Source organism: Xenopus laevis, chromosome 2L (assembly GCF_017654675.1).
Source record: "Xenopus laevis strain J_2021 chromosome 2L, Xenopus_laevis_v10.1, whole genome shotgun sequence".
NCBI classification, from domain to species: Eukaryota; Metazoa; Chordata; class Amphibia; order Anura; family Pipidae; genus Xenopus; species Xenopus laevis.
Window position 1 is genome coordinate 178,877,685 of NC_054373.1, and position 14,839 is coordinate 178,892,523.

At 41.1% G+C, this 14,839-nt stretch overlaps 1 protein-coding gene across 1 annotated transcript; it reads right to left on the reverse strand.

Annotated features, from left to right (window-relative positions):
* Positions 1-279: 279 nt before the first annotated feature.
* Positions 280-12,512, reverse strand: ctsc.L (cathepsin C L homeolog). Its single transcript, NM_001087042.1, is given in 7 exon segments — positions 280-789; positions 1,524-1,655; positions 2,792-2,904; positions 2,983-3,138; positions 4,500-4,660; positions 7,000-7,145; positions 12,276-12,512. Coding segments are annotated over 7 exon segments (1,377 nt in total). The 5' UTR covers positions 12,442-12,512; the 3' UTR covers positions 280-286.
* Between the last annotated feature and the right edge of the window lie 2,327 nt (positions 12,513-14,839).

Consider the following 14,839-nt stretch of genomic DNA (forward strand, 5'->3'; position numbering starts at 1 on the left):
AGGCAAAAGAAGCCCCCCTATAAGATATATTGGATCATTCATTGGACACCCAACTCCTGAATGAAGACAGAATGAAGAGAAACAGATGCTGAGAGAGGAATAGTGAATATAAACGTGATTATTTCAGAAACAGTAAAGAATAATTTAATGGATTGTATATAGAAAGTTTCTTATTTCAGTATGCTGAAGCTTACATTACATTTTCGCAACAGTTCCCCTTTAAGAAAAATGAAGCAGGTCTGGTCAGTAATGGATAGAAAAACCGAAGCAGCTCATTGGACAAGGCCTAGAGTTTAATAATGGGATTTGCAGATACAGCTATACTTTCGATTGCACACTCATCTGAGCCTCGGCGTATCCTGAAGAACCCTTTCTCCCCCCAGGACTCCCCCCAGCTATTCTTCACAATCCAGTACTTCTCCCCAGTTTGCTGGTCAGTGCCGTATCCCACCAGGAGTACCGCGTGATTGGTCAGCTGGAAGGGGTTGAACTTATCTTGCAGGCCGGTGTGGTGGTAGACGCCACTTCGATAGTGAATGAAGTCATCGTACACCTCGAAGGCGACGGAGAGAGGGCCCCCGAGTACCAGCTCTAGTTTCATGTAGGCTTCGTTGCAACCGCCATAGAATCCGCCAACATAGTGGTACTCGGCGGTGTAGTATCGTTGGTAGGAGTCTTTCAGAGTGCAGGGGGAGTCTGAGCCGATGTAAGGGAAGTCCGACTCTTCCACAATTCCAAAATCGTTGAGGTATTTTCCGGCAATAAGATATGGAAAGCCTCCATCACAACCTGAAAGTGCACAATAGAAAGTTTAAACACAGGCCCTATAGTGGGTACGGGAGCCTAGTTATGGGTCCCAAATGAAATGATTTCTGTCAGCACCAATGCAAGGGTTTCCCCGCCGATACGATCACACCACGTGTTTGACCACCTGCAAAATATTTCACGCAATTACAGCGGGAGTTACAGTTGCACCAGCAGTTTTACTGCAGTTACGATTATGGAGGATGGTCTCAACCAGGCAGCTTCTCGCACGCTACAAACCTATAGATGGACGGGTGTCTACTTTTAACCTAACTTACGATGTTAGTATGAACAAGGTGAGAGAGGCTGGGGGAAATGGTTCCTGTGAGTCTGGGGCAGACTATGAAGGCTCCTCTTAATCTGAGGAGAGATTGTGATAGAGATCTAGATTGAGAGAGCCAGAGATCTAGATAAGAGATCTAGAGCAAGAGAGCTAGAGCACGCTAGAAACTAGAGATAGAGTGAGATATAGATATACCTACCCACCATTGCTGCTTTGTAGCACTAGGATCATGAGTTTGAGCGGGTTTCCCCTCACCAGCCCAAATCCTACCAGTATCTTAACTGGCTGTTGATTAAACTTACATTATTGCAGGTTTGTGCAACCGCCAGGACCAACTTGAATAAACAAACAGTCTCTAAAGTGTTGCATAATAGCGTGGCAGAGTAATATTGGTTAATAACACAAGTCCGCACACGTTCTACACGAGAAAGCTTACCTTGGGAATAATTGCTGCAGGACACCACTTGCTGAGGGCTCAGAATGGGCTTCTGAGAGAGCTGAGACTGAATCTGGATTCTAGATTCTAACATACCCATTGAGGCAAAGGCATAGCAGCTTCCACAGCTTCCTGAGAAATGAGAAACACAAGGCTTCAGGCTGGAGAACAGACACAGTTGTGTCTAACTATGTCTCTTAGCAGATACCCATACACTTGGGCAAGCCATTAGCTGTACAATTTACTAGCTAGGGTCCAAGTTACCCTAGCAACCACACATTGATATGAATAAGAGACTGGAATATGAATAGGAGAGGGACTGAATAGAAAGAGGAGGAATAAAAATAGCAATAACAATAAATGTGTAGCCTTACAGAGCATTTGTCTTTTAGATGAGGGTCTGTGACCCCCGTTTAAAAGCGTTTTAAAAAGAGTCAGAAGATGGCATATTAGAAAAACTATACAAAATAATAGAACAACAAATTCAGGATTCAGCCGAATCCTTCTGCCCGGCCGAATTGAATACTAATTTGCATATGCAAAATCACTTGACTTTTGTCACAAAACAAGAAAGTAAAAAATGTTTTCCCTTTCCCACCCCTAATTAGCATATGTAAATTAGGATTCGGTATTTGGCTGAATCTTTCGAGAAGGATTTGGGGGGGGGGGGGATTCAGCCGAATCCAAAATAGTGGATTTAGTGCATCCCTAAAAAATTACGAAGACCAACTAAGTTGCTAGAAGTGGCCATTCTATAACATGCTACAAGTTGACTTAAAAGTGAACCGGTCGTTTAAAGGGGACCCATCACCCAAACAAAATTATTCCAAATCCTATTTTATAATGTTAGTGAAGCAAAATGAGCTTTAATTACACTGTATAAATTATTTTAAACTGGTTTCCTTCAGTCTGGGAATTCATAATTATAACATGGGGGACCTGATGTCCATCCACATGCCCTGGCTACACAATTAACTGGTAAAGAGAATGGGGGGAATGTGGGGAGAACAGTGACATCTGGGAAGTGCTGAATGGAAAGTGAAAGTAATTGCTGAAGGCATAGAGGAGGGACAGACAATATTTGATTGACAGCTGAGAAGTTTAAATACTTTAAAACAGCTATGAATGCTTTAAAATTAAGTAAGAAATCCAATAACATTTTTTTTAGGACTTTTAGGTCTGGGTGACAGGTCCACTTTAAGACGCCCAGTGTAAATGCAAGCTAGTAGTCAGACTAGTAGGACCAGTGTTACCACACACTTTTGTACCTTGGTTTCTAACAGGGCTGACAAAGTTGAATCCAGCGATGTTCCTCCAGTCCCATTCATTAGGAAGGCCTTGGTATTTCTGGTCAGTAGGCATTGGAGCTGGTCTTGGCCTCCTGGGATAAAAGCAAGTAGATAATTAAAACCGGCACATCATGAGATTGTTCCTAAGCAGATAATAAAAAAAACCATACACTGGAATTCTGGAGTTGCGCCCCCCGGCTCTTCGGACAAGATCCTCAATGGACATGCCTTCATATTCAGGATAGACGGACGCAGTCCAAGACTTCTGCACGGTGTTGATCTGCTTCACAAAGTCGTGGTTGTAGTTATAAACCCTGCTTGTGAGCCTGAGAAACACAGGACAACTTTTATACAACTTCAATGGATCAATAAACATGGATGCAGAGTATAAGGGGCGTTATTGAACTATTCTATTAAAGGGGTTGTAAACCTTTAAAAGGAGACCAGTCACCTTAAGAAATAATTCAAAAGCCTATTTTATAATGTTAGTCAAGCAAAATAAACTTCACTTGAACTATAAAAAAATATTAAAAATCTTGGGGTTTTTTTGTCTTGGAATTCTCAATCACAGCAAGCAGGCAGCAGCCATTTTGTTAACACTTATTAAAGGGGTTGTTCACCTTTAAATTAACTTTTAATAGGATGTAGAGACTGATATTCTGAGACAATTTGCAGTTGGTTTTCATTTTTTATTTTTGAAGGTTTTTAGCTTCGTATTCAGCAGCTCTTCAATTTGCATCTCAACAAGTCTATTAATCTAGTAACTAGGGTCCAAATTCCCCTAGCAACCATCCATTGATTTGAATAAGAGACTGGAATATGAATAGGAGAGGGTCTGAATAGAAAGAGGAGTAATAAAAAGTAACAACAACAATATATTTGTAGCCTTACAGAGTATTGGTTTGTAGATGGGGTCAGTGACCCCCCCCCCCCCCATTTAAAAAGCTGGTAAGATTCAGAAGAAGGCAAATAATTAAAAAACAATAAATAATGAAAACCAACTGCAAAGTTGCTTAGAATTGGCAATTCCAGAACATACTAAAAGTTACCTTAAAGGTGAACCACCCCTTTAAGGCAAGCTTTGCATCATGCCAAAATACTATTTTATGTGCCAGAATGGGGCTCCGATGCCAGTGTCTATGCACTTTCTACACAATTAGATGGTGAGGAGGGAGGGAGAATATGGGGAGAGCAGTGACATGTAGGAAGTGCAGAATAGAAAGTGAAAGTAATTTCCTGCCCGCCTCTATGCCCAAGGCATAGAGGCGGGGCAGGCAATATGATTGACAGCTGAGACTTTTAAATAGGTATGGATGTTTTAATAAAAAAAAATTGGTTTCATGTTTAATTTAAAAAGGACTTTTAGTATACAGCTTTTTATGACTGGGTGACAGGTCCCCTTTAAATGAACTCTTAGTTATGATGCAGAGAGTGATAATCTAAGACAATTTGCAATTGGTTATCATGTTTTAGGATTTGTGGTTTGAGTTATTTAGCTTTTTATTCAGCTTTTTCAGAAAAAGGCAAATAATTAAACTATAAAGAATAAAAGCCCATTGAAAAATTGCTTAGATTTTGCCATTCTATAACAAAATAAAAGTTAACTTAAAGATGAACCACCCCTTTAAAAATCCAGATTTGACAAGGCTGGGTGGTTTTTGAAACATTCCATGTCGTTATCACTTACATCTCCTTTTTCGGGAACGGATCGGGATTGACCCTCACACCTGATTCAGCAGAGACTTTCTTGCCAACAAAGCAGGCCCAGTTGCGACCCAGCACATCATGTACCCAACCTGGGAAGGTTTCGTGGCAGTAGCTTGTGATATTAGATCCTCGCTGTTCGTACTGAAGATAAAAAATAAATTGGTTTAAAGTGGACCCGTCATCCGGACACAAAAATCTGTACAATAAAAGTAATTTTCAAATTAAACATGAAACCCAATTTCAATTTTTTATTAAAGCATTCATAGCGGTTGTAAGCTCATTTAAAACATCTCAGCTGTCAATCAAATATTGTCTGCCCCTCCTCTATGCCTTAGCATTTACTTTCACTTTCCATTCTGCACTTCCTGGATGTCACTGCTCTCCCCACATTCCCCCGTTCTCTTCACCATTTAATTGTGTAGCCAGGACATGGGGATGGACATCAGGTCCCCCATTCTGGTGCACAAACAAGATTTTGAGATGATACAAGGCTTGTCTTAATAACAGTGTCCACAAAATGGCTGCTGCCTGCTTGTTATAATTATGAATTCCCAGACTGAAGGAAACAAGATTCAAATAATTTATATAGTGTAATTTAAGTTCATTGTGCTTGACTAATGTGATAAAATAGGATTTTCAAGAATTTTTTTGGGTGATGGGTCCCCTTTAAATACAAGGTACTTTATACACAAGAGTCAGAAGAAGGAGTCATAGGAAGACTGTCTGAGCATTTGAGTGAAGCCATTGCAGTAAATGTCCTGGTCAAGTACAAAATGTAGATTTTCATCATAAGCCCAAGGTCTTTATCAGGAGGTCGTTACACTGACACATTCTTCCACTTTATCCCTCTTATGTTTAAAAGAGCAACAACACAAGACTGAAGCACTTTCTACCCAAACACGGTTTCAGAAGAAAAAAAAAAAAAGTGCCAATATTTAGTTATCACCCACTTATGTGCAGGAAGGCTGCCCTCGCCCGGTCTTTGCACGAGATCTGAAAAAAAGGGGTCATTCAACTTCCAAACACTTGTTTCAGTTCAGTTGTTTTCACACTGTTCGTCAGGAATAAAGACTTTATCTTTTATTTCTTACTGTTTTTCCAAAATTGAAGTTTAAAGGGGTGGTTCACCTTTAAGTTAATTCTTCGTATGTTAAAGAATGTCCAATTCTAAGCAGCTTTTCAATTTTTTTTTTTTATTTTCTATAGTTTTTCATTATTTGCCTTTTTCTTCTTACTTTTACCAGCTTTCACTGACCCCCATCTAAAAACAAAATGCTCTGTAAAGCTTCAAATTTATTGTGTTTTTTTTAATTTATTTATTATTACCCATTTCTATTCAGGCGTCTCCCATTCATATTTCAGACTCAATTAAATCAGTGCATGGTTGCTAGGGTAATTTGGACCCTAGCAACCAGATGGTTGAAATTGCAAACTGGAGAGCTGCTGAATAAAAAGCTAAATAACAAAACAAAAAAAAAAAAAAATTATAAAAACGAATTGCAAATTGTCAGGATATCAGTCTCTACATCGTACTAAAAGTTAACTCAAAGGTGAACAACCTTTAAGAGTGTCTTCTTCAGAACGTACGGCTTTATAAAGGGTGGGTATGTGCCAGCAGAAGACACTGTATTGTCCCATAGCCGTGTGCAACTTAAGCCAATGCTTCATACAATGGGATCGTCCCCACCCTATACTTAGAATTTGGGCCCCAGGACTACAATTAGATGCTAACAAGTAGTGATGTGCAGGCCGATCTGATACTCGCGGGTTGGGCGGGTCCGGCCGATGGCGCACGCTCTTTAACACGATCTTCCAAATGCTGGCTTCCGAATTCCAGGTTCAGTTTTTATAGACAAGCGCCTCTCGCCCCGCCCCTTTGGTGACATCATCGGTGGGGCAGGTCTACAAAAGAGACCCAGAAGTCGGGCTCAAGCGGTGGGAGGCATGGTTGCGGGCGGGTGTGGGTCGGGAAAAGCCACTACTAACAAGGGCCTATGCAGAAAACAATCGGGGGGGGGGGGGGAAACTAACAAAATCCCATGTGCCACTGGTTTTATAAAATAAATTACAAAAAGACAAGTCTGAGGTTACAGCAGCGCCAAACCCTGCAATTAAAGGAGAATTCAACCCCTACCCCCCTACATAGATCCCCCTCCCACCCCAGCGAAATGCCCCCAAGTCTTTACTTACCCCTCGGTGCAGATTCAGGGATCGCAATTTACGGCAGCCATCTTCTGGGTCTTCTGTAATCAGCTGGAGCAATTTCCCAGTTTGCGGCAACTGCGCATTCGCCGAAATGGACGGAAATTGCAGAATCGCCGGATGAAGAAACGAAGACCCGAATGATGGCTGCCGTGAACTGCGATCCTTGAATCTGCACAGAGGGGTAAGTAAAGAGTTAGGGACATTAGGGTAGGGGGTAGGTTTTTTTAGTTAAGGGTTGAATTCTCCTTTAAGGAAACAAGAACTTCCACACAAACCTTAAAGAAGGCAAAGAGCAGGTGGTTGAGGATGTTCACTTCAAAGCCCTGGTTGTAGATTAGAGTAAAGGAGCCCAGGTTCCCATTCTGATCCTCAGCAATGTTCAGCTCTTTCAGTGTGACTGTCAGTTTGGTTCTCACTTTACCTGAGGAACAGCAATCAGCAGGTTAGTACAGCTCTGCCACCTACCTACCAACCCACCCACCTAGAACATATACACAATGTCAGCAGGCACTTTATATAAAAGAGACACAGCACAGAATATGCAACAACTTCTTTTATGTGTATAGAACAGACAAATTACAAACATTTTATTGATTGACATTTTCCTGAGCCTAGTCAATGAGTGATGTGCAAACTAAGGGATAATGTACCCCCTACTGTAAATGATAAGGATATTAGAAGTCACTGAGGGCTTGTTCTGTGACCATATAAAGGCACAAGGCTGCAGGCTGAGTTATACAGGGAACTCTGAGTATCACTCATGTATTATAAGGGATACTGTACCCCCTACTGTAAATGATAAGGATATTAGAAGTCACTGAGGGGTTGTTCTGTGACCATATAAAGGCACAAGGCTGCAGGCTGAGTTATACAGGGAACTCTGAGTATCACTCATGTATTATAAGGGATACTGTACCCCTACTGTAAATGATAAGGATATTAGAAGTCACTGAGGGGTTGTTCTGTGACCATATAAAGGCACAAGGCTGCAGGCTGAGTTATACAGGGAACTCTGAGTATCACTCATGTATTATAAGGGATACTGTACCCCCTACTGTAAATGATAAGGATATTAGAAGTCACTGAGGGGTTGTTCTGTGACCATATAAAGGCACAAGGCTGCAGGCTGAGTTATACAGGGAACTCTGAGTATCACTCATGTATTATAAGGGATACTGTACCCCCTACTGTAAATGATAAGGATATTAGAAGTCACTGAGGGGTTGTTCTGTGACCATATAAAGGCACAAGGCTGCAGGCTGAGTTATACAGGGAACTCTGAGTATCACTCATGTATTATAAGGGATAATGTACCCCCTACTGTAAAGGGTATTCGAAGTATGATGGGTTATTTACATCTACCAGGGAGCAGATATCTGGTTACCTTCCCATTGTTCTGCTGATGGGCTTCTTAGGGAAGGGGGTGATATCACTCCAAATTACAGCGCAGCAGTAAAGAGTGACTGAAGTTTATCAGAGCACAAGTCATATGACTGGGGGCACCTGGGAACTGACAAGTCTAGCCCCATGTCAGATTTTCAAAATTAAATATATATTAAAAAAAAAAATTAATCAGTTTGCTCTTTTGAAAAAACAGTGCAGAAGTCTGCTGGAGCAGCACTATTAAAAAACATGTTTCCCCATGACAGTTACATAGTTAGTTAAATTGGGTTGAAAAAAAGACAAAGTCCATCAAGTCCAACCCCTCAAAATGAAAACCCAGCATCCATACATACACCCCTCTCTACTTTTAATTAAATTCTATATACCCATATCTATACTAACTATAGAGTTTAGTATCACAATAGCCTTTGTATTATGTCTGTCCAAAAAATCATCCAAGTCCCTCTTATAGTCATTAACTGAATCAGCATCACAACATCACCCGGCAGTGCATTCCACAACCTCACTGTCCTGACTGTGAAGAACCCCCTACGTTGCTTCAAATGAAAGTTCTTTTCTTCTAGTCTAAAGGGGAGGCCTCTGGTACGGTGATCCACTTTATGGGTAAAAAGGTCCCCTGCTATTTGTCTATAATGTCCTCTAATGTACTTGTAAAGTGTAATCATGTCCCCTCACAAGCGCCTTTTTTCCAGAGAAAACAACCCCAACCTTGACAGTCTCCCCTCATAATTTAACTCTTCCCTCCCTCTAACCAATTTAGTTGCACTTAGTCTCTACACTCTCTCCAGCTCATTTATATCCCTCTTAAAGACTGGAGTCCAAAACTGCCCCCATACTCCAGATGAGGCCTCACCAGGGACCTATAAAGAGACATAATTATGTTTTCATCCCTTGAGTTAATGCCCTTTTTTATGCAAGAACTTTATTTGCTTTAGTAGCCACAGAATGACACTGCCCAGAATTAGACAACTTGTTATCTACAAAGACCCCTAGAGCCTTCTCATTTAAGGAAACTCCCAACACACTGCCATTTAGTGTATAACTTGCATTTATATTATTTTTGCCAAAGTGCATAACCTGCATTTATCAACATTGAACCTCATTTTCCAGTTTGCTGCCCAGTTTTCCAACTTAGACAAATCACTGTGCAAAGTGGCAGCATCCTGCATGGAACCTATAGTTCTGCACAATTTAGTATCATCTGCAAAAATAGAAACAGTACTTTCAATGGCCACCTCCAGGTCATTAATAAACAAGTTGAAAAGCAAGGGACCTAGTACAGAGCCCTGCGGTACTCCACTAACAACACTGGTCCAATTAGAAAATGTTCCATTTACCACCACTCTTTGTAGTCTATCTTTTAGCCAGTTCTCTATCCAGGTACAAATACTATGTTCCAGGCCAACATTCCTTCATTTAACCAGTAACCTTTTGTGTGGCACTGTATCAAATGCTTTAGCAAAATCTAAGTAAATCACATCCACTGACAGTATCCCTTTAAAGTAATGCATACATGTAATTGCTGCTGAAAGCAGGGTCTGTCTATTTATAGCCTCTGCACTGCTGGTCTCTACTCCTGAAACAGTGTAGCAGAAGCAGGCCACAACTACAAAAAAAAACCTTAAATGGATGTATATGGGGAAGTTGCTTGGGATTACATATGCTTTTATTATGCAAACGCAGCATTTAGGTGTAGTTCCCCTCTAATCACCATTTATCATGTGACTGCAATAACCACAGATATACGAGGCGAGATGAGCTCAGTTCTCTCTGTACTATCACTTCCGCAGGCACGGGGCTGTGTACAAAGATCACATGACTAAGAGACATGTGACCATGCGAGTGTAAGAGTCACATGACCTGACGTTAGTTAGAAAGAAACTTGAGATACTTTGTATACTCTGCAGGCTCGTGTTTCTGTCAGTTGCATGAACAGAATATATACTGTTCCACTGGACTCCTGAGCAATATGAAAATGATACCCACTCCGACTTTAAAGGAATTGTTCAGTGTAAAAATAAAAACTGGGTAAATAGATTGTGCAAAATAAAAAAAACTGTATCTAATATAAAATTAGTTAGCCAAATATGTAGGGATGCACAGAATCCAGGATTCGGTTCGGGATTCGGCCTTTTTCAGCAGGATTTGGATTCGGCCGAATCCTTCTGCCCAGCCGAACCGAGTCCTAATTTGCATATGCAAATTAGGTGCGGGGAGGGAAACCGTGTGACTTTTTGTCACAAAACAAGGAAGTAAAAAATGTTTTCCCCCTTCACACCCCTAATTAGCATATGCAAATTAGGGTTCTGATTCAGTATTCGGCCGAATCTTTGGCGAAGGATTCGGGGGTTCGGCCGAATCCAAAATAGTGGATTCAATGCATCCCTACAAAATATGTAATGTATAAAGGCTGTAGTGACTGGATGTGTAACATAATAGCCAGAACACTACTTCCTGCTTTTCAGCTCTCGATTGGTTACCAGGCAGTAACCAGAGACTTATTTATCTTTTTATTCATCAACTCTCCGTGTTCAGCAATCTTGTTGCTATGGTCCAAATTACTCCAGCAACCATGCATTGATTTGAAAGTAGCAATAACAATAAAAGTTGTAGCCATACAGAGCATTTTCAATGGTTTGCAAATTAAATTGCTGTTGTAAGCAGCCTCTGTCTATCCCTATCTGCACTACTGGTTCTGACTTTTGAAACGAGCTAGCAGGAGTCAGCCTGATGCACTACTGACACTACAGAGGGTTAATGATAGGTGTATTGCACAACATGCTTGCTCTGGGTTTTAGTTCCTGTGCAGCGAGAAAAGACCGACAGTTGGGAGACTATGAGATCAGCAGATTTACTTCCTGATTTCTGTATCTGGGCCTTGGAAACTCTCAGGTTAATGGCACACGGGGTGTTCGGGCCTTGGGGGCCCCTGGTAGAAATAGCGGAGGCCAAAATGTTACTGTCCACTAGTGATGGGCGAATTGCTCTCGCTCTCGCCAAAAAATTAGCGAAAATTCGTGGAACTCGAAAATTGACGCCTGCATCAATTTTGGACGCGCTTCGATTTTGATGCAAGCGACTTATCGGATGTGCGTTATTCGCCCATCACTACTGTCCACTTGTTAAAGGGGTTGTTCACCTTTAAATTAACTGCTAGTATGATGTAGGGAGCGATTTTCTGAGACAATTTGCTATTGGTTTTAATTTTTTTTATTATTTGTGTTTTTCGAGTTATTTAGCTTTTTATTCAGCAGCTCTCCAGTTTGCAATTTCAGCCATCAGGTTGCTAAGATCCAAATGACCGTAGCAACCATGCATTGATTTGAATAAGAGACTGGAATATGAATAGGAGAGGCCTCAATAGAAAGAGGAGGAATAAAAAGTAGCAGTAAGAATACATTTGTAGCCTTACAGAGCATTTGTTTTTTTATATGGGGTCAGTGACCCCCATTTGAAGGGTCAGAAGAAAAAGGCAAATAATTTGAAAACTATATACATACATAAATTAATTAAGGCTTAGAATTGGCAATTCTAGAACATTAAAAGGTTTGTTCACCTTTCAGTTAACTGTCAGTATTTGCAATTGGTTTTTATTTTTTAATGTGTTTTTTGAGCTTTTTATTCAGCAGCTCTCCAGTTTGCAGTGCCAGCAATCTGGTTGCTAGGGTCTAAATGACCCTAGCAACCATGCATTGATTTGCATAAGACTATGTAATATAAATAGGGGAGGGTCGGAACAGAGAGAGGAGTAATAAAAAGCAGCAACAACAGTAAGTTTGTAGCTTTACGGAGCATTTGTTTTTAAACAGGCTCCCCCTGTTGACCCCCTTCTGAAAGCTGGAAAGAGTCAGGAGGAAAAAGGCAAATAATTCATAAACTATAAAAAATAATGAAGACCAATTGAAAGGTTTCTTAGAATTGGCCATTCTAGAGCATACTAAAAGTTAACCACCCCTTTAAAAGTGACCAGTCCCTTTAAGAAATGGCAAGTTTTTATTCTGGGCTCATCACCATGAGGGTTTAGTTCCCCTTTAACTGGGCAGCAAAAGAGCACAGGAACCGTAACCAGTAGTAACCAGAAAGCTACAGGTGGGATGTTGGGGGAGCGCGGAGGATTCTGGGTAACAGGAGACAGAATCTCACTTACCCAACTGGGAGCAGTCAATGGTCTTGTCCCGAGTTGCCCCGGTGCCCTCTCCTATTTGGAACTCCCAGGTGCCTTCCAGGTCGGGGAAAGAGCAGTTAGCCGGGGTGTCAGCGGCACCGAACCGGCAGAGGAGAGCCAGGACCACTAAGCAGCACAGTCGCTCCATTCCCTCAGCGAACTCACCCAGACTCACACCAGGAACTCGAACCCCTGCGGATTATATAGAGTCAAAGCGGCGCTGCCAGAGTTTAAGCGATTGGTCGGTTTACGGGTCACGTGGTAAGGAATCACGCGCTTGCTGGCTCACGTGGTACGTAGTCATGCGCTTCCCATCATGGTACAGAGTTCACAGTTACTAAGCACAGTAGAGCCCATAGCAACGGGTGGTGTCACAGTCTGTGTTGTGGGCAGAGAGGGTTTTATTAATGCTCTGTGACTGGGTGACCATTATCCCTTGATTGGACCCGTGTTTTAAACATTTCAACAAACCACCCCTCCATTTTTAATGGTATTAATAAAAATAATAATAAAGGGGTGGTTCACCTAATCGTTAAGGTATATTTTAGAATGTTATAGAATGGCCAGTTCTAAGCGTTTTTTTCATTTTTTTTTAATAATTTGCATTCATTTTCTGACTTTTTCCAGTTTCAGAAGGGGGTCATTGACCCCATCTATAAAAAAACAAATGCTCTGTAAGGCTACAAATGTATTGTTATGGTTACTTCTTATTACTCCTCTTTCTATCCAGGCCTCTCCTATTCATATTCCAGTTTCTTATTGAAATCAGTGCATGGTTGCTAGGGGAATTTGGATCCTAGCAACCAGATGGCCGAAATTGCAAACTGGAGAGGCTGCTGAAGCTAAATAACTCAAAAACCTACAAATAAAAAATGGGACAAAATTACAAATTGTCTCAGAATATCCCTCTCTACCAGTTGTATGCGGGTCGAGAAATTCTCAACCTGGCTTGGCCCACTGCCCCCCCCTTCTATTTATAGACCTGCGCCTGCCCCGCCCTGCAGTGACATGACAAAAGGGGCGGGCACAAGTCATAAATTTAGGGGCCAGAAGCCAGCAGTAGTGATGGGCGAATACATTCGTGAAACTGGCGCAAAAATTTGTCGCATGTTCCTGCGGGTTTTGGGCCGGCCAACGCGTCACTACTCACTACATCATACTAAAAGTTAATTTAAAGGTGAACAACTCATTGAAACCATTTCATGGTATTAATAATTATTAACATGTATTTATAAAGCACCAACATATTCCACACTGCTGGGCAATACATGAGTTATACATTGAACATACAGAATCACCTACAAAGCAACTAATAACCAACGAGGTGGTACAAGTATGCTGAAAAAAGTGATATGCTGAGAAAATTTGCAATTGGTCTTTATTTTTTTCTTTTGTGTTTTTAACTTTCATTGAGCTTGAATTTCATCAGCTGCTGCTACAGTATCTGCCCTAGAAGCGTATAGGGTCCAGTTAACCCTTAGCAACCAGGCAGTGTTTTAAATGAGATACTGGAGGAATAGCAAAGGCCTAAATAGAAAAAATAATTCATACAAAGTAACAATAACATTCTAATGTCTTAGTTTTTTTTATAATTTTCAGGGTCAGTGACCCCTATTTGAAAGCTATACAGAGGCAGAAGGAGACAAATGATTCAAAAACTATGAAGAAGACCAGCGGGGTGTGGGGGGGTGGGGTCGGCAGCAAGTTTGGACGCGTTTTGGCGTCCAATTCAGCACGCCTCGTTTTTGTGGGCTCGGCGGCCCAGTGCAGGAGTGTCCGCAGCCCAGTTCTGGGCCACGGCTTGGCGGTTGGGGACCCCTGATGTAGAGAATGATATTCTGTGACAATTTGCAATTGGTTTTCATTTTTTATTATTTGTGGTTTTTGAGTTATTTAGATTTTTATTCAGCAGCTCTCCAGTTTGTAATTTCAGCCCTCTGATTGCTAAAGTCCAAATTACCCTAGCAACCATTCATTGATATGAATAAGAGACTGGGATATGAATAGAAGAGGTCTGAATAGAAAGATTAGTAACAAATAACAATGACAATACATTTGAAAGCTGGAAAGAGTCAGAAGAGAAAGGCAAATAAAGAGATAAAGAAAATATGAAGGCCAATAGGAAAAATTGCTTAGAATGAGCCATTCTATAACATACTTAGGGGGTTATTTATTAAAGTCGAAAAACTTCAAAAATAGTTTTACTATAAAATCCACATTTTTAGTGAAAAAAGTTTAGAATTAATCAGCATTTATTATACCCCGAGGATGGAAAAAGTGCGAATACGAAGATCCGGCATCTCAGACCTGCCGAGGTTGTGTATAAATCAGTGGGAGAAGTCCTAAAGATATCCTAATCTGTGCTGGGTTTTGTGCAATAATCTGGAGATTTTGTGGTTTTCGGGAAAAATCAAAATAAATAGAATTGTTCGGGGTGGGAAATCCAAAAAGTTCGCACGATTTGAATTTTCGTACGTTTTTCTCAATTTTTTGAGTGTACACCTTTTCAGGGTGAGACCCTTGCTCAGGTAAATGCCCACGAGGTG